Source organism: Pseudonaja textilis, chromosome 1 (assembly GCF_049901715.1).
Source record: "Pseudonaja textilis isolate UNSWEBS1 chromosome 1, rPseTex1.2, whole genome shotgun sequence".
Lineage (NCBI taxonomy): Eukaryota > Metazoa > Chordata > Lepidosauria > Squamata > Elapidae > Pseudonaja > Pseudonaja textilis.
Window position 1 is genome coordinate 303,674,310 of NC_141990.1, and position 25,029 is coordinate 303,699,338.

At 40.0% G+C, this 25,029-nt stretch overlaps 1 protein-coding gene across 4 annotated transcripts; it reads left to right on the forward strand.

Moving 5' to 3' along the window:
* The first annotated feature begins 343 nt into the window (after positions 1-343).
* Positions 344-13,209, forward strand: ZBTB25 (zinc finger and BTB domain containing 25). 4 transcript variants are annotated; one of them, XM_026698618.2, is made up of 3 exons: positions 344-454; positions 8,547-8,726; positions 10,391-13,209. In XM_026698618.2, the coding sequence occupies exons 2-3, from the start codon at positions 8,554-8,556 to the stop codon at positions 11,532-11,534; spliced, it is 1,317 nt and encodes a 438-aa protein (XP_026554403.1). In that variant the 5' UTR covers positions 344-454; positions 8,547-8,553; the 3' UTR covers positions 11,535-13,209. The 4 variants fall into 4 exon arrangements, with proteins under 4 accessions (XP_026554403.1, XP_026554407.1, XP_026554406.1 ...); XM_026698622.2 differs by having other exon boundaries at positions 10,394-13,209; XM_026698621.2 differs by having other exon boundaries at positions 427-514.
* Positions 13,210-25,029: the final 11,820 nt, after the last annotated feature.

A 25,029-nucleotide genomic window follows, 5' to 3' on the forward strand; every position in this document is an offset into this window, starting at 1 on the left:
TATTTTATTTTCTGATTTTCTTTGCCAATATGTAGGACAGAGGATTTATTTGTTGAGATTTGAAGTTGCCATTTGTTTGACCATTGATATTGGAACAGTGCTGCTATCATGCAACACCCCTGCCCACAGTCCTTCTTTTCATTAAACTAGACATACCCTTCTTGCTCCCTTTCAAAGACATAAAAAAGAGCTACTACCCAGGAGAAGGACCCTAATCAGCCTAGAACGATGTAATTCAGCTCTTGTTTTTTTTCAGCCAGCGGACACGACTTCCACCTTCTATTTTGGAAGCGAGGTTCGTCTTTTCCTTCTGCCTAGGAAAGTGTGACGGCGGTGGGAGCGGAAGGCGATGGTTGCGGGCACGCGCGGCAGCGAGAACGCGCCTCGCGTGTGCGCGCCACCCCCCAGTGTACCGCCGTCGCTTAGCGCTTTCCTGTGTCAAGGGCGGATCGGGGTAAGGAATCAAGCGGGCGAGGTACCGGCTGGTTGCATTGCTGGCGCCGGATTTCCCCGGGTGCGTTTGGGGGTCCCTAAAGAGAGGCGGATGCGCCGTCTCTTTGTGTAAACACTCCGCACCCTCCCCCCGCCTTAGCTTTCACCAGGGAGGCCGGAGAGGGGCTTTTCGGAGCCGAGAGCCACTTGCGGCCGTTGACCCCCTGGGCTAACGGAGCGCAGAAAGAGGGAACCGGACCCTCACGAGAGGCTGCAAGCTTGGCCGCCGGCTCGTCTCCGTTTACGCAGACACGTTCGTGCATTTGGCGTTGGCGGCGTTGTGGCGTTTGCAGACCTTGTGGGCGGCGGCAAGGCGGCCTGGAAAACCGAGCGGCGTCTTGCTGGAGGAGGGCGTCGCTTTCTCCGACTCCCACCTTCGGGGCTTTCCCCGAGCGAGCGAGGGAGGGAGGGAGTTTCAACCCTGCTCCTGCCGTGGCGGCTGTTTAAGAGGCGGCGGCGGCGGTTCCTTGGAGTCAGCCAAGTCGAGTCGAGCCAGTTTAGGTTGCGAACCTGCTGGTCACGAGTAGTACAGTTCTCTCACCCGGAAGCTTGTTTGATTTTTATCGACTGAGGCTTCTCCAACTTGGCGCCCTCCAGATGAAGGGGTCTGCGACTCCCATCATTCCTTGCCAGGGAAGGTGGAGGGCGCCATGTTCCCTTAGAACTGGAGAGGATAAAACACCAGGACTCTGGGAAAGGGGAAGCTGCTCTCTAGCCCCGCAGGTTTATGACATTAATTGGAAAATTGCGCTTCGATTCTGACTTTTAAGTTTACGTTAATATTTGTGCGTTGTATTTAAAAAAACAACCCTTTCTGTATTGAAACTGTAGACTCCAGATAATTGTATTGGGGAGAGAGAAATGAACTTAATTTGGAAAAACCTGTAAAGATTCTTTCAGTAGGAATCTAGTGGTTTTATCCTGCTTATTATGCAATAATGAGGGTACTTTTTTGTAGATTTTTGTTTTCTTTTAAGTACTATACATGGGACAGATATTTTTTATCTTTTAAGAATCTGTCTCCCAGAATTGGATAAATAATTGCTTTATTGCTGTCCTGTACTTTGGTTCCTTTTAGTTCATAATTCATATTTAGTTTTGTCACTAATTTACTTTTATTTTTGTAAATAAACTGTGTTACAGTTTAAAAATGCAAAGACTAAAAACCTAATACAAGCTAAAAAATACAAAAAGTAGAGGGAAAAGTGGAAGGAAAAAAATAAAAGAAAAAAGGGATTTTTTTTTCTTTATAGTTTTCTTTCTTTCTTTTTACTGTAACTCAGAACCAAGTTACATTTATGTTGCCGAAGATGCTGACTAGATTCAGAGGATGCAAAAATATTGTGTAAACTAATTTGCCCAACTTCACAACTTCAATTTCGTGACTTAAGCATGGTTTGGCTGCTCATAAGTAAATGTATCATGCCAATATAGTTAATGAAAGGTGACATTTAAATGCTGACCTCATTTTTCAGGTTTCAATCTCCCAAATGTTAAGGGTTAACAAGGGGAGTAGATTTCATTTGCCTCAGTGCCCTCCAGGATGTTTATTACACTCCAGGCTGAATCATTTAAAAGTGCCATCCTGTTTATTCCTATGCAAAAGTATCATTGTATTTGTTGGCATTTACTCCATGAAATGTACTAGGAATTTAATATATTTAATACATGCCTTTACCAAGATGCAGTACAAACAAAAAAAAAATCAATAATTACCGGTACAAGGTATAATCTAACTAAATTAAACCCAGGAAACAAATATTAACATCAAAACAACCAACACAACTATATATTTAAAACAATGCCCTGCAATAGCACTGAGTTTGTAGACATTCGTAATCATTATAATTCTGGGCTCTGGTTTTAAGGTTGCTGCCTATTTATTTATTTGATAGATTTGTGTTTATCAAGTCATCCATCTTTTTTTCCTGTAAGGTAGGGTGGACTGTAAGAAAGTGTATGGCTCAGAGTCACCCATGAATTTCCATAGCTTGGATGTGGATCTATGCTATAGATAACTATTATGCTATAGATCTTTCAATATGTTAAACAAGACTAGTGATATGGTGGAAGTCTTGATCTGGTTCCCTAGACAATTAGAAGGACAGGCTAAATCTCAATAGTGACTATGAATCTGCGGGTCTTCCAAATATAAAGATGTTCCATCTATAGCTCTGAAGATAATTTGCAGTCACTCTAGCTTGAATAGTATCAAAAGGCCATAATAATTAGAGCATTTGCACAAGTGCAGCCATTGTGCGAATTGTTCCTTCAGATAATCAGAGTTGGAAAGGACCTTATTGGTCATCTAGTCCAACTCCCTGTCCAAGTGGGAGACCCTACACCATTTCTGACAAACGGCAGTCCAATCTCTTCTTGAAAGTGTCAAGTGATGGTGCTCCCACAACTTCCGAGGGCATTGGTTGTGCTCACTGTTAGAAAGTTTTTCCTTATTTCCAGGTTAAATCTCTCCTTATTCAGTTTTTATCCATTATTCCTTGTCTGGTCTACAGGCGCTTTAGAAAATAGCTTGACCCATTCCTCTCTGTGGCAGCCGCTCAAATATTGGAAGACCGCTATCATGTCTCCCCTGGTCCTTCTCTTCACTAGACTAGCCATGACCAGTTCCTGTAACCATTCTTCATATGTTTTAGTCTCCAGTCCCCTAATCATCCTGGTTGCTCTTCTCTGCACTTTTTCTAGAGTCTCAACATCTTTTTTATAATGTGGTGAACAAAACTGGATGCAGTACTCTAGGTGTGGTCTTATTAAGGCTATATAGAGTGGTATTAGTACCTCACTTTGATCTCGATTGTATCCCTCTGTTAATGCAACTTAGGATTGCATTAGCCTTTTTGGCTGCTGCTGCACACTGCTGGCTCATATTTAGCTGATTGTCCACTAAGACTCCAAGATCCCTCTCACAGTTACTGCATAGTTACCTTCCATAGATCAATAGTCATTACATGTGGTTACTCTCATATTTTTGTCATTTCATGTATTGTATGTTACTGTTGCATGAGACCTCCTGGGTTCGGTTTATGGTCATTTACTCACATGCAGCCCTAGAAAATAGCTACACTCAAATCATCTTCAATTGAATGCTGATCCACAAACGGTTCTTTAGAATACATGGAGACTTGGTGAATTTAAAATAACAGCAAACTATACTGGTTATAATGTATATACCCATGATGGCGAACCTATGGCATGCATGCCACAGGTGGCACACAGAGCCATTTGTGCCGGCATGTGAGCTGCAGGCAAACTTACCTCACTGCGCATGAGCGCGTCTCACAGCTGATTTCAGCAGGTTTGAGGCCTTTTTTGGCCTTCCAGAGGCTTGAGGAAGGCTTCTGCTGGCTTCTACAGGCTGTACAGGGTGAAAACTAGGCCCGTTTCATCACTTCCTGTTTTTCCAGAAATACCGGAACTGACAAAACGGGCCTAGTTTTTGGCCTGCAAAGCTTACAGAAGTCTTCCTCAAGCCTCTGGGAGGCCGTAAAAGGCCTCAAACCGCCCAAAAATCAGCTGTGAGGCTCAGTGCAGGTAAAGGGGTAGGGGTGGGGATTGTGTGTGCATGCATAGGGGGCATGGGGGGGCGAGCATTGCTTCTGGGTGCTGACACCCGAGCGTGAGCGTGCAAACACACACACAATTAGGCTAAAGACCCTGATACAAGCAAATTGAAGGAGCCCCTATGGGATCACCACTGTCACCCGTCATTGCAAACCTGTTCATGGAAGAATTCGAATCCAGAGCCCTGGCTAATGCCACCCACAAACCCAAACTATGGTTAAGATACATCGATGACACATTCGTGATTTGGCCCCATGGAAAAGAAAACCTAAACAATTTCCTAACACACCTAAACAGCACACACCCCAAAGTCAAGTTCACCATGGAAACGGAAACAAACAACTACCATTCCTAGATGTACTAATCTACAAAAAAACAGATAGCACACTAGGACACACCATATACCAGAAGAAAACACACACCAACCGCTACCTCAACGCCCAATCCCACTACCACCCAGCACAGATAAACTCCGTGGCCAAAACACTAATCACTAGAACCAAACGCCTGGCAGACAAGACACACATAAAGACTGAACTATGCACCCTGACTAAAGTACTGACAGCCAACGGCTTCCACAAAAGCAAAATCACTGGCTTGATCCACAAAAACACTGAGACATAATGGAGACCTAGAAGATGAACAGTCCTATGGAACAGCTGTCCTGCCCTACATAAAAGGTACTACAGACAAAATCAGTAAGATACTACACAGGCATCACATCAAGACTGCCTTCAAAACAGACAGAAAATAGCAGCCATCCTTAGAAACCCCAAAGATAAAATTGACCTGGAAAACCAAGGCATATACGAAGTCCCCTGTGCATCATGCCCGGCCACATACATTGGACAGACCAATAGAAGAATAAGTACCCGCCTGGATGAACAAAAAAATGCAGTAAAAAAGCTGGAACACACTTCTTCACTAGCCCAACACATGAAAGCCACAGGTCATAGCATCAACTTCAATGGCACCAAAACCCTAGCCACTATAGAAAACCCCAGCCACAGAATTATCAGAGAAGCCATAGAGATTGAAAAAAGACCTGAAAGCATGAATAGAAGATTCCACCAGACAGTCAATCATTTGGAAGCCTGCACTCACAAACAAAAAAATCTCCACACCACTAGCCAGGCAAACACCTGGGCACAAATAGATCCCCTCTGATACCTCCAGCTCAAACACACCCCAACCAGGCACCCAGATGAAACCTAGCTTCCTAACAAATGATAGCCGTCCATTTACTCGGAGCCAAGCTGCGCTAAAAGCCTCCAATTCAGGAATACAATGTTGCCAGCCAATCAAGACACAAAAAAGCCACAAAACAGACAGAAGATATTAGAAACACCAATCAAGCAGAAGACAATAAACTCCAAGACCAATAAACACAGACCAAGACTCCCACCAATCAGGATGAAGAAAAAACCATTCTGGCACAACAGTAGGCTAGCCCCAAATTTAAAACTGAAACCACTGTAAAAGTCTGACTCACAGCCGAACACAACACAGAAGCCTGATGATAGCAGATGAGATTCTGCCGAAACGTTGCTACAACTTTAAAAGCACAACTACAATGACGTGGGAAAATACCTGAACAAAGCTCTCTCTCTGTCATGTGGCCAGCATGACTAAACGCTGAAGGCGCATGGAGCACTGTTACCTTCCCACCAAAGTGGTCCCTATTTTTCTACTTGCATTTCTGTACATCCTTTCGAACTGCTAGGTTGGCAGAAGTTGGGACAAGTAATGGGAGCTCACTCTGTCCAACCTTCTGACTGACAAGCTCAGCATCTTAGCCACTGAGCCACACCATCTCGTGTGTGTGTATCACATGCCTTTCACACGTGTGTTGTGTATGTATCACACACACACACACACACACACACACACACAGCGCCACAGTTAGCCTCAACTCTGCTGGTAGGCACTAACTAGAGGAACGAAAGGTGCTACATCTGGATCCAAAATCACTCCAAGAATGGGTGGTCTTTTATCTCCCAAAGTCCTTGCTTTGTTGAGTCACAAGACTGGCTGCTACTCTTACCTTGTTGATTTACAAGTGTGGTAGCTCTGATGGAATTTGGAGAGGGGTTTCCCAAGTGCTCAAACCCAATTTCTTTTGTCTGGTTTAGGTGAAATTTTCCTTTGTTTCCTTAATGACTTAGTTCCTTCTTATTTATTTCCTGAAGGGATCTTTCAGATAAGAGCCTGGTCCTGGTTGCTTACCTGCCTGCATCATTTTTAGGTATGGAAGCTTCAGCCTAATCTTAAACAACTCAGTGTACATTGGGCTGTTTACACTCAGAAGCTTAGATCATGTGGCTGCCTGAATAGTTATTGACATATCTAAATTTATCCACGGAACAGTTCTATTCACGGAGAAGCATTGGCTGCTGGTTAACTTCTGAGGTACAATTCAAGGTTCTGGTTGTCACCTACATGATTTGACCTGGATATCTTCAAGAGCATCTACTCCAAAGTGAATCAGCCCATCCAGTGAGATAAGAGAGGGCTTGTGGAGATCCTGCTCCCAAGGGGAGTCCATCTTCAGAGACCCTGAATTTTTGATTTTAGCCTTTTCACATCCAAACATCCTCTTGCAGTTGAGCTATTGCTGGTCCATGAAAACATGGCCCCTTGAGAGAGCATGTGGCAGGTATTAAGGTCTGACTCTCCTGGTGAATGGTGCTGTTTCTGTTTTGAAATTACACATTGAATTATACACTGTTTTAATTTTTTATGACTTTATATCAGTTAGAGGTACAGGAATGAAGTAGCACAGAAATCCAGCAAAGTAATAAATAACATTTCCTCTTTCAAGATCTCTCACTGTCAGAGTAGGAAATGTAGTAGTGGAAAACTTTTCCAGTCTCCAATATAAGTTTTCCTAATGGGGGAAAGGAAATAAAGGAATGGTGGCAGGGAGAGTTCCAGAAAAAGCTATAAATTACAAGGCTCCTATTCTTTCCCAGATCCTGACTTAACAGAAGGAAAGAAATGTAAAAATGTACTCAGCCAGAAGGGAATGCCCACATCCTTGTTTTTGTCCTCTGTTGGACAGCTCAGCCAACATTAGCTTGAATGGTATGTTACACCCAAATCTGTTGCCCAGTTATCCAGGTTAAGTCTTCCTATAATGGCCACCATTATATAATAATATATAATATATATAATGGCCACCATTATATGAAAAAAGATGTCACCCAGACCATCTTCTCCCTTAAAATCCTACCATCACCAGTTAGGGCAGAAGTGGACAATTTGTGGCCCTGGGGCTTCCTCTGATCTCTTAATGTCCTTCACTGTGGTCCTCAAAACCTCCTCCTGCCTTGGAAATCGTTAAGAAAATATTGGAATGTGCTGAAATGAGTAGATTGACATTTGAAATTAGAGAACAAGAGGATAAACCATTTTATAAAATTTGGGACCTTTTCTATCAGTGGTTAGATAATAAAATACAATAATGAAATATTTAGAACTTTAGAAAATAATAAATATATAAAGATGTATTTTTTCTTTTTTTTATTATACCTACAAAAGGTTTTTAGGATAGATTTGAAAGGATTATATGAATTGTTATAAAATAAATTAAGTAAACTATGGTTATCTCGCAAAATATGAAGGAATAAAATTACTGTCAAATGATTGATTAATAGTGATACTACAGTATTCAATTTTTGATAGATAATATGAGCTATTATGCAATGTAACTAACTGAAGACTATGAAATGGATGCACACAAAAAATTTGTAAACCAACTGGCACACTGCTTGTACACTTATGGAAGAAAGTGATGTTTTTATGTTTTGTTTGTTTATGTTTGTCTTTAAAAACTAATAAAATTTACAAAAAATTAAAAACCTCCTCCTGCCTTAATGTTGGTAGATAGGAAATAAGAAAACTAAGCACTGCAATATTTCACCAATATTTAAATTTGTAAAAGTGTCCCCATTCAAAAGAATGCTCATCCCAAAATGTATGGCTAAACATCTATTTAGACTCTCAGTCATCCAGGTCATAGTTGTCTCAAAGGTGGTTTTGAAAAAGCAACTGGACTGATTTTATTTTATTTTATTGAGGAAGAAGAAAAAGACACCTTGCTTCTCATCCAGGAAGCTTCATCAGTTGCATTGGATGGTAGAGGAGATGGAAGGATACCTATTGTACTGGTGACTTCCCCACCATCCAGTACAACTGATGAAGCTTAAAAAAAAATATTTGAGACAACTATGACCTGGATGATTGAGACTCTTCATAGACATTTCCCCATTCAAAAGGAAGTACAAAACCCATATCACCCAGTTTACTTCATTGCTTCAGTGAATATAACCCTAACTCTTCTTTGGCCTCTGAAAGATTGTCTGGGCCAAGATGGATACCTGATGTAATGTGTTTTGCAGTAGACTGCAGGCCTTCCTGCAGTTGCCTGCCCTGAAGTTAGCATGTTCCTTGAGAGAATTTCTTTTGTCTCCTAGAAACACAATGGATACAGCAAGCCACAGCCTGATCCTCCTGCAACAACTCAACATGCAGCGAGAATTCGGCTTTCTTTGTGACTGCACAGTTGCAATTGGAGATGTTTACTTCAAAGCTCATCGAGCTGTCCTGGCTGCTTTTTCCAACTATTTTAAGATGATATTCATTCATCAGACAAGGTAAGTCAGTGTCCTTTTTTGAAGAACATTTAAGACTCATGTTGACATTTTGATGGGAGCTTCAGAAATAATTGTTCTCATGTGATTTTTAGCATTTTATTTGCTGGCTTCTACATATATCATGGAAATTCCTAGTGGGCATGACTTCAAATAATGTATCTCTTTATCCTCCAAATGACTTGCAAAATAATCAAGAGCTCAGATAAAAGGGATCATTTTAGTGATGGACAAGATGATTTTCATTTTAATTATTATATTGGTTTAAAGGAGCATTTCTTAAACTTGGCAACTTTAGAATGTGTGAATGGGAAAATTCTGGGAAATAAAGTCCACACATCTTAAAATTGCCAAGTTTTGAAAATATTAATTTAAAGGATACATTTATATAACAGAAAATATGAGAAGGTTCTGTTTCATAGCAGAAGAGTTATTGGAGGGTCCCACTGCTGGATGTGTCTTCTCCCATCCAGTCATAGGACTGTGCAATTCTGTAATCACTTATGTTTTGGTTGCAATGAGGACAAGCATATTTGGTGTTTGTTTATTGCTTGGAAAATGTCAACTTCATAGAAAATCTTCCACAAGCTCAGTGTTCCTATTGGAGAGACTTGTCAACTTTCCTCTCTTCCTTTAACTGAAAACAGGGATGTTATCTTTGATTTAGTCTGGGAGGAAACTCAGCAAAGGGAGCAAGGAGGTGGTGAGAGAAGTTGGGCAGGGAGTTGTAACTTTTAAGAAATGTAAGCTTTCTTCTGTCCATCAGTGTACTAGGTGTGAATCTCCCTCCCTCTTCACAATTACAAATAATCCTTTGTGGGTGCTAAATTTTATGAGTTGGGTTATCTGGCTTTTGAGACAACAAGAAGAAGTAACCGAGCTTTCCTTTCTCATCTGTTATATTCAGAGGACAGCACTGCTGTTACTCCTAGCAGCAGCACGTCACCACTCTTGAGTGAGGGAAACACTTCTAGTAGCTTCATTCCTGAGAGCTGTTAAGAGCAATGCAGGAATGGGGAGTAGTTTTCAAAACAACATACTTCCCTCATGGGTGTCACTAAGGAGAAGTCAGGATGGTGGCCGCAGTTTCCAGATAACACTGTTCTTGCAGTCTCAAGCCAGGAAGAATGCATAACAACCATTTGTATGTAAGTTAGGCTAGAGCAGGGGTTGGCAACCTTAAACACTCAAAAGAGCCCCAAAGGTCCTAACCAGAAGCCCTGTTTAATTCTGGAGTCGACCGGAAGTCTGGTTTCCCCACCATATAGTCCTCCTAGCACAGCATCCTTTTTCCTTTTACCAACTGGCGACAGGGAGCTGCAGCAGAGGGATGAAAGAGCCACATGTGGCTCCAGAGCCATGGATTGCCGATCCCTGGCCTAGAGTATCTGCCAGCTTTTGTTCTTAGATATGCAGTGATGTTTTAACATATTTTCACAACCGAAACTTTTCCTAATATCTTTTACATTTCATGCATCTATATATGACTTTGGAATTCCATTTTATGCATTTATAGAAGGGCCTCCGAATCCTTTAAATTATATATCTTAATTAACATATTCATTCTTAAAGCTCCTTTGAGACATACTGAATATGCTTGTCTTCATCCTTCAACGAACAGAGATTTAACCATGATGTTCTTACTTAACTCTCACTTTTGTTTCAAGCAGTGAATGCATAAAGATTCAGCCCACTGATATCCAACCTGACATATTCAGCTACTTGCTTCATATAATGTACACCGGCAAAGGACCTAAACAGATGGTCAGTCATACACGACTAGAAGAAGGCATCCGTTTCCTGCATGCTGACTATCTTTCTCGCATGGCAATTGAAATGAACCAGATGCTTTCTCCAGAGGTTGTGCAGTCTTCAAACCTTTATGGGATTCAGATCTCAACCACACATAAGGCTATGAAGGAGAATCTCCAAGCAAAGGAAAATTTAACCAATATTGGTAGTAGACCCACTAATCAGGGAGATCATCCTCAGCTCCAGCTATCTCTGGCAATTGGGTTGGATGATGGGTCTTTGGATCAGCAGGTTTCCCATCCTTCTACCAAGACAGCTGGAAAACCACCAGAGGAGGCTACAAATCCACCTGTGACTATAAAACAAGAGAAGACTGACGCAGAGCCAGTTGTGTCTCAGAGTCACACATCATCCTCCCCAAATCTCAGGAGTCCAGCCTTTTCCAAAGAAAACGTCAAAGTTCATTTATGCCAGTACTGTGGGGAACATTTTGAATCCAGGAACAATTTATGTGAACACCTGTTTACTCATGTGTCAGGATCATTGCCCTTCAGGGTTCCCACCTCCATCCTGGAAAGCAATAACCTTAGCCAACTGCAGCCACTCAGTGAAAACTGTGAAGCTACTGAAAGCCACCGACTCAGTTCCTTCCTTCAGAAAGAAAATGAGCACTACTCAGAATATCCCAGCCACCCCAACCTAGAAGCGCTGCCAATTGGCCAGCTGTCACTGGTGTCCAAGGATACAGAACCTGTGGAATTAAACTGTAATTTTTCCTTTTCACGGAAAAGAAAGATCAGCTGCACTATTTGTGGTCACAAATTTCTCCGAAAAAACCAGCTTCTTGAACACATGTATACGCACAAAGGTAAACACTTCAAATTTGCCCGATACCAGCGGGTTGGCAACACGGCAGCTGTCAAGTTTCAGCCATATGGTGACAATTGGATCCCAAGTGTGGTGAAAAGTGGCACTCTCTCACAAGCTCAGGTGGAGTCACAAAACGCATTGGATCCTGACCTCTCTCAAGAGAGCATTGATACTATACTTGTGGAATAGTTCTCTCCTTTCCATTCTCTTTGATCTGCAAGTTTGTAGCCTGTGCATTCATGTGTTCAGCCCTATTGTATGAATCCTGCTGAAAGAGTTTTTTGTTCTTCTGAAATACAGCATGGCAGACACCCTGTTGTATGTTCCTAGTTGGTGGGTCAGCTGTTTTCCAGAATATCCCAGTAATGTATGCCTTGAGGAATGCATTTGGAAAAAGCATATGATATAGCCAGATCTTTGTATATAAAATATGTAAAATATTTTGTACATAAAATATTGCTGGGAAATACAATCAGAGCCACCAAAAGAGTAAAAGCTTCACATGCAGGAACTTTTAGGTTCAGACTTATTGCTGGAACTTAAAAGACCATGAAATGCTATTCTCTGTCAACATAAAGCTGTTTGTTTGCGGTACATGTTCTGCTCAGACTACTGTTGTGGAAGATATGATAGTCACAGATATTTTTAGTGATATCCATATAATGCTGGCATGTCGCCTGTAGAGCTTTCCATGATACATCAGGTTGGGAGGACAATAAAAGGAAATTGCAGTACTCGTAAAAGAAAATGTTTATTGTAAATCATATTTAATTTAAATTAAATATGTTTTAAATTAATATTCTGTTTAATGTTCTTCAGTTTAAAGAATGGTTATAGTGTGTCACTGATCAGTTTACTAGTTATGGAATTAGATTAAATAATTACAAGTACTGTAAAATAAAATTTCTGTTCAGTTGCACTATTTCCTTTGCCAGGCTAGAAATTGTTACACACTGACATGTAATTTTAATAAAATGACTTTGTTATGAGCATGTGGGAGGTTGATCCAAGTCACAGCACTCAAGATACCTTCTGGGAATCTTCTATTTTTTTATTAGCACAGCAAAGTAAAGGAAATTTTCAGTTTCAGGGTTTTATTGCAGCAACTTAGCCAGACAAACTAAATTGCTTTTCTGCCCTATTCCAACCTTACCTAGTGATAAGTAGCCAGGAAGCTACAATAATACTACAAAGCAAAGCAATATCAAAAAATGTGTATATAATTCCAAACATTTCTACTAATGTGATCAAGTACTTTCTACTTCTGATAAAGTTTACCCTGTTACCTGTGGGTCAAAAATTATTTGTAAATATGAACACTCTTACGTCTACATCAATGTTTATCAGTTTCAGCAACCTAAATTCTGAGGACTCCCAGAATTTCCCCAGCCAACCTTGTTTGATTGTTAAGATTAAGTACTAGTTTACATTCTATCCCTATTTCTTACATCGAAGTAAAAGTAGGTTGATTACACTGGTTAGCATTCTCTCAAAATTTGGGGGAATTCACTGGAGAAAGCAATTACGTTTGGAAGAGTTCGGGGTAGAAGGAAACCAGGCCACCAAAGAACATATATGAATCACATGGTTCATACCACAACATGTTCCATTACTTGCCCTCCTTGTGTCTACTATAGACACATATACTAGGGAGTGGGTGTTCCATTTTCTTTCTGGTACAATATGACCTAATTGATACTTAAAGCTGTTATGTATATTGGTTAAGGTGATAACCATAGAGTGGGCTATGACATTAACTGAAGGCATCTTGCTTTCTAAAGCATTACAGCGTACACCAATTGATTCTGGTAATAATTCTGGGTTTTAAATTCTTCACTCATTATTAAAAATTAAAGAAAGAAACTCAGTAATTCTGTATTGCGGATTCTCATGTTTCTTTTCTATAACAGCTTGCACTTGATCATTGTGGTTTCCCAAGCACCTTCTGCAGAATTAAGGGTTAGTTTGGATGAAGGCTCTGACATAGAAATGAAAGTTATGATGGATTTATGGAGAGTTGGCAGTTTATAAATTTGACTAACCATTTCAGCAGAGGATTGCATTGTCTTATCTCTGGATACAACATAGCCTAGCGATAGAATGTATACTTTGCATACATACATTTCTAAGTTCTGTTCCTAAACTCCCCAGCTAAAAGGTTTGGTAAAAAGTAGTGGGGGAGACCGGTAGAACCACTGACAAAGGAACAGTTTTTCCAGTGTGGTCTTTTGATCTGATATGCACAGGTAGTCCTCGGGTTACAAGCACTGTTCTGTTATTGTCATTCTTTATTAGTGACTGTTCAGAGTTACAACAGTGCTGAACAAGGGGGACTTAAGTCTGGTCCTTAGATTTCTGGCTGTTTTTATTATCCCTGCAGTCACATGACTGAATTACAGGCACATAGTGCCCAGCTTGTAATTACAGTGTTTCAGCTAGCCACAATTGTGATTTCCAATGTTCACTGCTTGCTTCTCTCAAGCAAAGTCAATGGGGAATCTGGCAGGAAGTCAAAAGTCACACCTGCTTTTTTGCCCACCTGCGCTCTGCAGAGCCTATCCAAACAACCCTTCTGCAGCATTTACACACCCGCTGAACTACTACTTCAAATCTGGGATTCCTGCCTCTACCTGCTTAACCTGTGTGGTCCTGGGGTTACATTGTCATCTGGGAGTACTGAGATTTCTGTCGCTAAGTGATATGGTTCATGATGTCATGCATTATGACTGCATCACTTAGCAATGGAAATTCCAATTGCCATTCTAATCCAAGGACTAGCTGTATTCTACCTGTATTTCCTGCAGTGAGCAGGAGCATAGATGATCATCACAGACATCTTTTTGTTAAAAAGAGCATGGTATTAGTATTTCCCCACACATACCTTTTAAGTTTTACTACAGATATCCTGCATTAGTTCATATACGCAAAAGAGTGGTATCTGCAAAGCAATATATAATTTTTAATATATAAAATTACAGTTCATTGCAGAAATAGTGTCCTTGGAGAGATTTTTTAGAATTAAGACCTTTTTAGGATACAAGATCATGTTTGTTGCACTGGCCTAGTAGGAAGGCAGAGGTGCTGGGAGTGTCCCTCAGATTCTAGTTATCCTCTGACTACAGCTGTATAGGTGAAACTCGAAAAATTAGAATATCATGCAAAAGTTCATTTATTTCAGTAATGCAACTTAAAAGGTGAAACTGATATATGAGATAGACTCATTACATGCAAAGGAAGATAGTTCAAGCCATGATGTGTCATAATTGAGATGAGTATGGTTTACAGCTCATGAAAACCCCAAATCCACAATCTCAGAAAATTAGAATATTACATGCAATCAATAAAAGAAGAATTGTACATAGAACAATATCGGACCTCTGAAAAGTATAAGCATGCATACATATACAGTACTTGGTTTGGGCCCCTTTTGCAGCAATTACTGCCTCAGCGCGGCTTGGCATGGAAGCTGTCAGCCTGTGGCACTGCTAAGGTGTTATGGAAGACCAGGATGCTTCATTAGCGGCCTTCAGCTCTTCTGCATTGTTCGGTCTCATGTCTCTCATCTTTCTCTTGGCAATGCCCCATAGATTCTCTATGGGGTTCAGGTCAGGCGGGTTTGCTGGCCAATCAAGCAAAGTAATCCCACAGTCATTGAACCAGGTTTTGGTGCTTTTGGCAGTGTGGGCAGGTGCCAAGTCCTACTGGAAAATGAAGTCGGCATCCCCATAAAGCTCGTCTGCGGAAGGAAGCATGAAGTGCTCCAAAATCTTCTGGTAGAATGGCTGTGTTGACCCTGTGCTTAATGAAGCACAGTGGACCAACACCAGCAGATGACATGGCTCCCCAAATCAACACAGACTGTGGAAACTTCACACTGGACGTCAAGCATCTTGCAGTGTGTGCCTCTCCATTCTTCCTCCAGACTCTGGGTCCTTGGTTTCCAAATGAGATGCAAAAGTTGCTCTCATCAGAAAAGAGGTCTTTGGACCACTGAGCAAAAGACTAGTTCTGTTTTTCTTTAGCCCAGGTAAGATGCTTCTGACGTTTGTTCAGGAGCAGCTTGACAAGAGGAATACGACATTTGAAGCCCATGTTCAGGATCTGTCTGTGTGTGGTGGCTCTTGATGCACTGACTCCAGCCTCAGTCCACTCCTTGTGAAAGTCCCCAACACTTTTGAATGGCCTTTTCCTGACAATCCTCTCCAGGCTGGGGTCATCCCTGCTGCTTATGCACCTTTCTCTTCCACAGTTTCCCCTTCCACATAACTTTCTAATAATATGCTGTGGTACAGCACTTTGGGAACATCCAACTTCTTTTGCAATTACCTTTTGAGGCTTTCCCTCCTTATGGAGGGTGTCAATGAGGTTTTCTGCACAACTGTCAGGTCAGCTGTCTTTCCCATGATTGTGATTCCTACTGAACCAGACTGAGAGACCATTTAAAGGCCCAGGAACCCTTTGCAGGTGTTATGACTTAATTAGGTGATTAGAGTGGGACACTTTGAGCCTAGAATATTAAACCTTTTCACAATATTCTAATTTTCTGAGATTGTGGATTTGAGGTTTTCATGAGCTGTAAACCATACTCATCTCAATTATGAAACATTATGGCTTGAACTATCTTGCTTTGCATGTAATTAATCTATCTCATATATTAGTTTCACCATTTAAGTTTCATTACTGAAATAAATGAACTTTTGCACGATATTCTAATTTTTCAACTTTCACCTGTAAATACAAGACTTTTGCATCTTGCCTTCAATTTCATTTCAGCACAAACTTTCTCAGAATGATAGGACTTTGTTGGCCATTAGATGGCAGCCAAGTGTTAATAGAGAGCTATCTTGTGCTGTGAAAAAATAGTTCTTGCCAGTTTTAAACTCCACCAATGATGTTTTCCTCTTTGTCCTCCACTGAATTATGTGCACATAAAATGTAACCTACCCCTCACTTCCTGTGTTATTTTGCAGCACAATAGATGTTGAAATTTATAAAGAAGTAATTGTGTGTGTGTGTGTGTAAACCTACAAGTAGTCCTTGATTAACAATGGTAACTGGGACCAGAATTTCCATCACTAACCAATGCAGTCATAAATCACAATGTCATATGACAGCATCACTTAGCAGTGGCAACCCCAGCATTCTCCATAGCCATTGTTAAGCAAGGTTTGTAGGTTACTGACCTCCTTGCAACTTCTGCCAGCTTCCAATAACCAAGTCAGTGGGGAAGACAGCAGGAAATTCAAAGCCCTAAGCAGCTCACAAGTTGATGGGTAAGTGGTTGCTTCAAGGTGCAGGAGGGCATGCAAGAGAAAAGATACAGCGTAAAGATGGCAGGGCTTGGGGTGGCTCTGGCACAAGCATGGTGGGGTGGGTGTACTTGCTGCTGGTGGAAGACACCAGAGTGATCTGTGACCTATGCCAGTTTCCCAATTGACTGATATTAGGAAGTCAGCAGGGAAGATTGCACATGGAGATCATGTGTTTATGGAACACTGCAACTGTTTTAAGTGGCAGCTGGTTGCCAAGTGCTCAGGCTGTGATCAGGTACCAAAGAGTGCTGGGGCAACTGGAACTTTGAGGACTAATTGTAACTACCACTCATTCAGCTCAGTCCCTACCTTCCAATGGAAACTCCATTCCCTACTAGCACTGATGGCGTTACCTAATTTGGCTAACAAAACAGGTATAAGAAAACAGCCAAGCTCAGAGAGCACCAAGGATCCTTCACTGACGAACAAGTGGTTGTGAAACCAGGACTACCTTCGTGTATCTCACTACAGCTTATTTCTTGGTAACTCCAGGGACACCTCCATGCAGCTTCTGATATTGCTCCAGGTCAGCTGAGTGCTGCTAACGTCTCCAAAGCAGCCCACAAGAGTCTCTTCTACATTTTTCTTCAACATGATGGGCTCCAGATGTGTTTGTCTATGGTTTTTGGGTGCTGGTAGCTAAGAATTCCAAGAGCTGTCATTCCAACCTACTTCAAAGCTGTCACTTCAACCTACTTCCAACCTACTAAGCCAAGCATCAATGGACCATGTTATGTTTAAGGTTAGACTTAACTAAGGTTATTTGTTTTTGAAAGTTCATTTTCCTCAAATAGCTCTTGCCTTCCTTCTAACTTGCAACTTTATTAGCTATTTTGCAAAGGTGGCTGCAGAGCTGCTTTGCTTTTTTCCTACTGTGCTCTTTGTGCTACCACAATACAGTTGAAAGGTGGGTGAATTGTTCCACCATCTCATTGCTCAGTTCGTTTTCAGGAATAACTCTTTGGTATGACTTAACACACAGCTTGAACACCTTTTAATCTTCAAATACAAAAACCAGTGAAAATATTGGAATACTGTCTGTGTGTATTAGTGTGTACCATGACATTTGAAACAATTTGAACAGAAAAATCATTACAAAGGACAATTTCGTCCTGTGTTCTATAACTTTTAGATTGTATCTTTTCTGACTGTGTAGTTATGTAGATAAAAAAAATGTAGAAATGAAGCAAGCGGGAAAGTGGCTGAATTCAAACCACGGTGAACATATTATTCTTTTCAAATAACTGCACTTTCATATGCAATCATAAAAATTAAGAGGTACTTTGGGCATGTATTAAATTTGTATTCATTATCATTATCATTAGCTTAGCTTCATATCTTCCATTGCACTGATTTCCATTATTGTTATCCTTTTTATTCATATGGTAGTAATTATTACAGAGAAATTGTTATCACAAGCAGATATAGTACATCTATTTTTTAAATAGATAATATTAAGGCTGCAAACATCTAGACAACCACTAAATGACAATAAAAAAATACCTCCAATTTTCATCTAGCAAACATCACAATTTTGGCAACCCAGATTTGGTAACCGTTCTCAAGATTCTTCACTGCTTGTTGTGTGGAAATGCAAGATTTGCTTCACACCTGGACATACATGAGAGACAAGATAAAGAATTATGGGACAAGCCTTGCAGATTAATACCTTGGAGGCTCTGGCTATGTCCTTGGAAATCTGGAGGAGGTAACAGTCTTAATACTAGTGAAGGGTACCAGACTGAAGAAGATGGCTTCATTTAATAATCGCCACAACTATTTTCTTTGCCTCTGCCCTTGAAACATATCTGGAAGCTTCAGGTGGTACAAAATATGGTGGCATGGGAAGTTATGTGTGCCCCTAGAATGGCACACATTATACCTCTGCTGTGCTAGCTGCATTGGTTGCTAATTTGCTTCTGGGTCCAATTCAAGGTGCTGATATGGATTCCTAATTGTCATGGGGCTAGATTATCTGAGGGATTATATCTGCTTCTCCCATCATGTGCAGCAGAAAAGGTATGTTGGAGAGTTACGTCTGGTGGGAATCCAGGGATGGGCCATTTTTGCAATAACATCCTCACTGGAATATCACTACCCTGCCTGAAATTTGACCAACTCCATCTTTGATACCCTTCTACAAGTCCCTCAAAACGTGGTTGTGACAAAAGGCTTGGGAATTTCAAAGTAAGGATGAAATAGTGAATGCAATGCAATGGTTGCATTGTCTATAAATTCAAATCCCCTCTCCTAATCTAGTAATGGGTACTGATCAATGTTTTTAATTGTAGATTTTCTTTATTGTACCCTACCCACAGTCATGTATTGTGAGATGAATGGCTATATAAATATGATGAATAAATACAACTTTGGAGGGAGACAAAGGCTGAATATCACTTTACAAACTTTATTAACTTTTACTTGTTATAAGAATTAATCATCAAAATTTTATTTACATGGCTTTATCAACTTGAAAAGCCTAAGAGAGGGAACTTAATCCAGGGCAACAGGAAAGTTGCTGCTACAACAAAGTATTGTGTGCAATTATCTTCTATGATGTGATGTGTCCAATCTTTGGAAAACAATGAACCCTCACAAGAGGATCATGTCTTCAAAATTAAAATAATAGCTATGGCCTTATTTACACCAGAAAGAAAATGAACTGGGACAGAGAGGGAATTTTAACAGCCAGCTGGTAGGCTGCTTAGATTTCTCCAATGCATCCTAAAATAATGTTGAACTATTTCTTACAGATTGCAAAACAAGAATATCAGTGGGTGAAGGTTAAATAAACCTAATTTACATTTCCCAATTTCAATATTTTAAAATCTATATTCCATTTACTCCTATATTCTAGCTGTAGGCAATTTATTGCATTTAGCAATCAGTAACATTTTAAAACCCATTAAAATTGAGCAGCTTAAAAACAGCAGAGTACAAGAGGGTTATAGTTTTTAATTTGCTTCTAACCTGTAGCAAGGATGGATTCAGCCTCAGGCCCAGATACAAAGAAAATGCCAGTGTGTCTCTGGGGAAACCCCCCAAAAGATGTTCCAATGGCAAACTCTATGGAAATAATTTAAACCCAAACCATGGAATTGGTAATCTCACTGCTAGCTAATGAAATATATCTGTGAAAAACTCAAATAATATTGCCCTTTCCACCATAATGTTGCTGAGCTTCCCCCTTGACTCAAATGACACCCTATATTAAAATGCATTTTATTCCTGCATATTCCTATTTTTGGTTTGCAAATTGCAGCAGGGGTGGGGGAGTAGGTGGGAGGCAGGATTGGTTACTTCATTTTAATCAAATGAAGTAGAGGGAAGAGCTCCATTGTATTGAGTTTGGAAAGAAATGACTACACACACGCACACATTCTCTTTATGCTACAACCATGCCCCTGATTGTTTTCCATCCTAGTAGCTTATTTATAGTAAGTTCACACAAAAGCCAAATTATACAGTTTATGAAATGTGTACTTTACCCCTAGCTGGGCAAAACTATGCTTTTGTAATTTATCCTTTCTACTCTAGTAAGCTTGTACTTTTGCTGAGGCGATTGAAAAAGTATCACAGATGGGTGACCATTAATTACTAAAACACCAATAATGTTGCTGTTGCATAGATAAATGAAGACAAATACATCTTGCAGCCATTGGCTGATTGGAAGAAAACTTCGAAATGCATAGAATTGATTTTTAAAAAAATGACTGCTAGTATTGGGGAATTTTTTAATATGCTCTGAGCACTGCTGAGCACTGCTTAAATTGTCCTCCTGCTAGCTAGCGACATTCAGCTGCTTTACTGTTTTAGACTCCGACTCAATGCAACATAAAAAGCAGCTGCTTTGTTCAACTATCTGGCCTCACTTAGTTTTTTTGTGAACTAGTATTGGGATTTTGATCTATGCTTTTATATAATACTTCACTATTACAGTACTAAATCACAGGGTAAGAGATGAAGGAATCCAGAGGAATTTGGGGAATCCAGGAGTAATTTACTCACAATAAAGACTTCACTGTTAGGATGCATGTTAGCTGAAACAGCATGGAATAGATAAGCAAATAGTGGCAATGTTTATGCCTGTACAGTGGTACAATTTGGATGTGATAGAACTGCACACTGTATTGAGAAACTCAATACAGATAATGCTTCTGTAGATAATGAGGCAAACGCAACGCAGGTAGTCATTGGCCACAATTGAACCTGGAATTTTGGTCACTGGAGTCATAAGGCAAGTTACCATATGACTGGACTCAATTTTACAACCATTTTTATGGTGCTCATTAAGCAAGTCACCACAGTCATTAAGTGAATCACATGGTTATAAGTCAAAATCCAGTTTATCCAATGGTTATTTATTGCCAGAAAATGGCAGAAACCATAGCTAAACATGATCAATGAGGCTTTGGGATGCTGCAATAGATTATAAATGAGAGCCAGTTGCCAAACGCTCAAAAAGATGATCATGTAACCATTGAGTGGTGCAGCAGTTGTAACTTCCTGGTTAGGTCATAAGTGACTTTTGGCTCCTTCATAACTTCGAGCATTTGTTAAATGGCCAATCATAAGTTGAAGACTATCTCTGATAGGTTGCTAAGGAAATGCTACTATTAAATCTATGTCCAAAGATAGACTTTGGGAGGATTTTTCATTTACCTGGAAATGGTGAAATGAAACATGACAAAAATAAACGTGTATTATCCAAAGTGATTTCATTTCTTGAAATGTCTTCCCAAATGTGGGAGATTAACTACCTAAGCTTGCTTGAATGATCTTTCAGGGCCATTGGGAATGTTATTTCTTATGTCCTTGTGTGTCATTGCAGACTATCTCTACAGATCAACTTGGAGACTCTTAAGCTGTCTTCTAAAGAATAAAGGTACCAACCCATATCTCAACAACAAAGTGGTGAAGGGCACTGGGGTATTTTCTTAGTATAATTCTGCCAACATATAAATAAGCTAAATACATAAAATACTTCCCATCTCAATTCTACTGCCATTATATACTGAAAGGGTTACAGACTGATCAAAGCAAGCTACTCCCTTTTGGGCTGTCCATGCTAATTATGCACAGGAGTTGTTTCCAATGGCTTTGGAAAATTCTAAGAGCTTTTGATATGCATAGATGGATTCGTCACAAAAACTGTTTTTGTTGTTCATATCTCTCTCCTTCCTTATTTTTATTTGCCTTTTGTTCCATTTTGCCAATTAATTGATTTTAATCCCTGCTGATCTTAATAAATAACATCCAACCATATTTTTGCTAGATGCACTGAGTAGTGCATGTGTTCATTGCAATCTGGAGAGAGGAGTTTACAGTGAGTGTGCGGAGTGCAAAACAAGCTGGAAATTACCCACAGGAATTTTCCAAGAGTTACTTTAATAGGAAACAAAATGCACAACCTTGAGTTTATGGTGCATATTCCTGTCTATATATTCCACTATAAACAACTCTAGGGTCAGGATAGAAAGAGCTGCAGTCTTTTCCAGCTTCATATTTGTGCTGTAAACATCCAATCACTAATAGATGGCAGGAAAGAATTAATTCCTGTATTTCTTTGATTTATTAAGTCAGTTTCTGTAGCCACCCTCTCAAAACTGGCATGGTTGTCTAGTGGCCACAATATAATAGTCCTATACACCAGTGACCTCTGTGGCTCATGTGGCTATACACAAAAGAAATATTTCATGTGGGCCTACAGCCAGTTCATTTTTAAGGATTTTGTAATTTGTGAACCCAACATTTCTTCTCAAGAATTCCTCTGCTTTTCCTTAGTGGAATAGGGCCAGGGGAATACACAATAGGTTATATAAGCCATAGTAAACTTCCCTTGAAAGCCATTTGCTTGTCTCACAAATGTGGATTTGGGTGTGTGCACATGTGCCTTTAAGTCAGTATTGACTCTTGGCAACAGCATGGACTAGTCCCAGTAGTTTTCTTGGCAAGATTTTAGAAATGGTTTGCCATTGCCTATTTCCTGGGGTTGAGATGGAGTGATTGGCCCAATGTCACCAAGCTGGCTTTGTACCTAAGGTGAGACTAGAATTCATCTCCCAGGATCTAGCCTGATGCCATAAACAGATACACCAAACTGGCTGTCTCATCCAGCTTCAGACACACCTAACTCCTTAGATCTCAGTAGTAGTGACTGTACCTTCCCTTCCTGATGATACTGTGAGATGCCTTAATCCAATTTTGGGGGGTCCTTGGGTAATCAATGCAACATGTAACATGTACAGAAAGCAAGTTTCATATATAGCCCACTCAGGATGATCTAGATACTTTTTTATTTTAAAGACTTATATTTAAAAAAACAATCGCAAACAGCTACTTTTACAAAGTATGTTGATGTGGAAATGATGGAAATGCTATGAAATATCTGTCATGGAATGTCACCAAGTTCCTTCTTTGAAAGTCTTCCAGTACCTGATGAAGAATTAACTGGCTGATTGACTAAATGTTGTCAAGCCAGTGTCAACTCTTAATAACAACATAGATAGAATTTCTTGGATGATCTGGATAATTTGAAGGATCATCATCTAGTAGCCTTCCCTACTTCCCAAAATTACTACTGTAATTTTGCTCAGAAAGTTGGAGTTTTGTTTTATTTTTACTTTATTGTTGACAACTTTCATACTTCTCTGTTCTTTCATTCATCGCATTTTATAAACACGGCCTGATATTTCTTAATTTTATATTCACAGAAGTTGGCCTCACCAAGTTTTCTTTGCATGATAAAATGGGAATTAAGTTTCTGAAAACAACCCATTAAATTCAGTGTACTCCAAATATCTCCCAATGCACACCAGAGGATACAACAAAACCCTTGAATTTTGTAAACTAGAGTGAATTTTTTGCTAAAACAGTTCCTTGATGTTTTCCTTATAAATTTTCAGCTTATTTCAGAGAGGTTGAGGAGATGCCTCAGTTGTAAATTGAAGAAAAATGAAGATTAGAACAAAAAAAGCACCGGAATCTCTTCTTCTTTCTCTACTACCCTTTTATTCACTTAACTTCCTTGCTTGTCATTCTTTACTATTCAGAGAAATACTTCAGACCTTATGCAAGGTCACCAATCTCTACTATTCAAAAAGGCAGGTATGTCTCTTAAGGCTGCCATGCAAGTCTGAAAAAAATGTATCTGCTTAAAATATGAACCATTCCATTAACTAAAGAATCAGTTTCCTTCTTCAAGCTGGTGAATGAGATTGAAAAAAGAGAGGTGGTGCTTTAATAAGATCCCGAAGACTTTCAATTTATATCAAAATAAATGTGTAAAATCTAGGTGGGGAAAGCAGTCTTTCGCTAGAGCTCTGAACAAATCACTTGCCTTTTTCCATCACTCTACCCATCTTCCATTCTTACATGAAACTAGGGCAAGAACTATTTTAAGGCTTTTGTAGTCCTGAATCCCTAGTGGTAGATGGGAAGAGACTCACTGACCCAATTTGGAAGGGATCTCATGAGAGACAGAGAGTAAAGGAGGACAGAGCAGCCAGCTCTCCAGTTGACTCCAGTTGACGCAAAGGGAATTGAACACAGTTGAATGTTCCTCAGGGTTTGGAATTAGAGCAGCCTCTGAAAGATTTAGACTTAGTGTATTCTCTCCTCCTCTCCATCTCCCTCTCTTCTTCTGTCTTATTTAGATTGGCTTTAAAGCAGCCTCCCCCCAAACTTGGCAACTTTAAGACTTTTGGGCTTCAACTCCCAGAATTCTCCAGTCAGCATAGCTGGAGAATTCTGGGAGTTGAAGCCCACAAGTCTTAAAGTTGCCAAGTTTGGAGACCTCTGATTAAAGGGAAGGTAGTTCACACTGCCATATACCCACTGTTTCACCTTAATTAGCTTATTATTTGAATTAAAGTATTTCACAATTGGTGCTCAGTGGAAAACACTTTTAGTGGCAAGGATTAAACTCTTAGTCATTATTTTAAAATTATATTAATAAAATCATTGTGGGCAGTAGTACCTTTTTATGTCTTTAAAACTTACCATAACAAATGTCTCTGAATAGAGTTTGTAAATTTCTCTGAAGAAATGTTTGCTTTTCTCTTGATGGGGCTGAGATTCTTTGATAAAGCGATCAGTAGGACTTCAGAAACACTGAAATCATCTACTCCAGTAGAAATGGATAGCTTTTACATGGAAAAGTATGCTTTTGGGGTACTGTTGCTCAATCTAATTTCTGTTTTAGATGCGGGTGTCACCAATTCCTGTTCCTTTCCTCAGCTCTTTTGGGGGAACCTTTAACAGCTTGATTTAGAACCATTTGTTCAATAAGTTGAGTTTCTCAGCCAGATTTCTCCAACCTACTGACCTCCAGATGTGGAACACCAGTTCCTATAATTTCAGTTAAAAATTAA

Bases quoted from the DNA above. Each gene is read 5' to 3' on its own strand.
- ZBTB25 (XM_026698618.2), top strand. From the start codon at position 8,554: ATGGATACAGCAAGCCACAGCCTGATCCTCCTGCAACAACTCAACATG. The intron at 8,727-10,390 runs GTAAGTCAGTGT...TTTTGTTTCAAG, and splicing joins ATATTCATTCATCAGACAAG to CAGTGAATGCATAAAGATTC.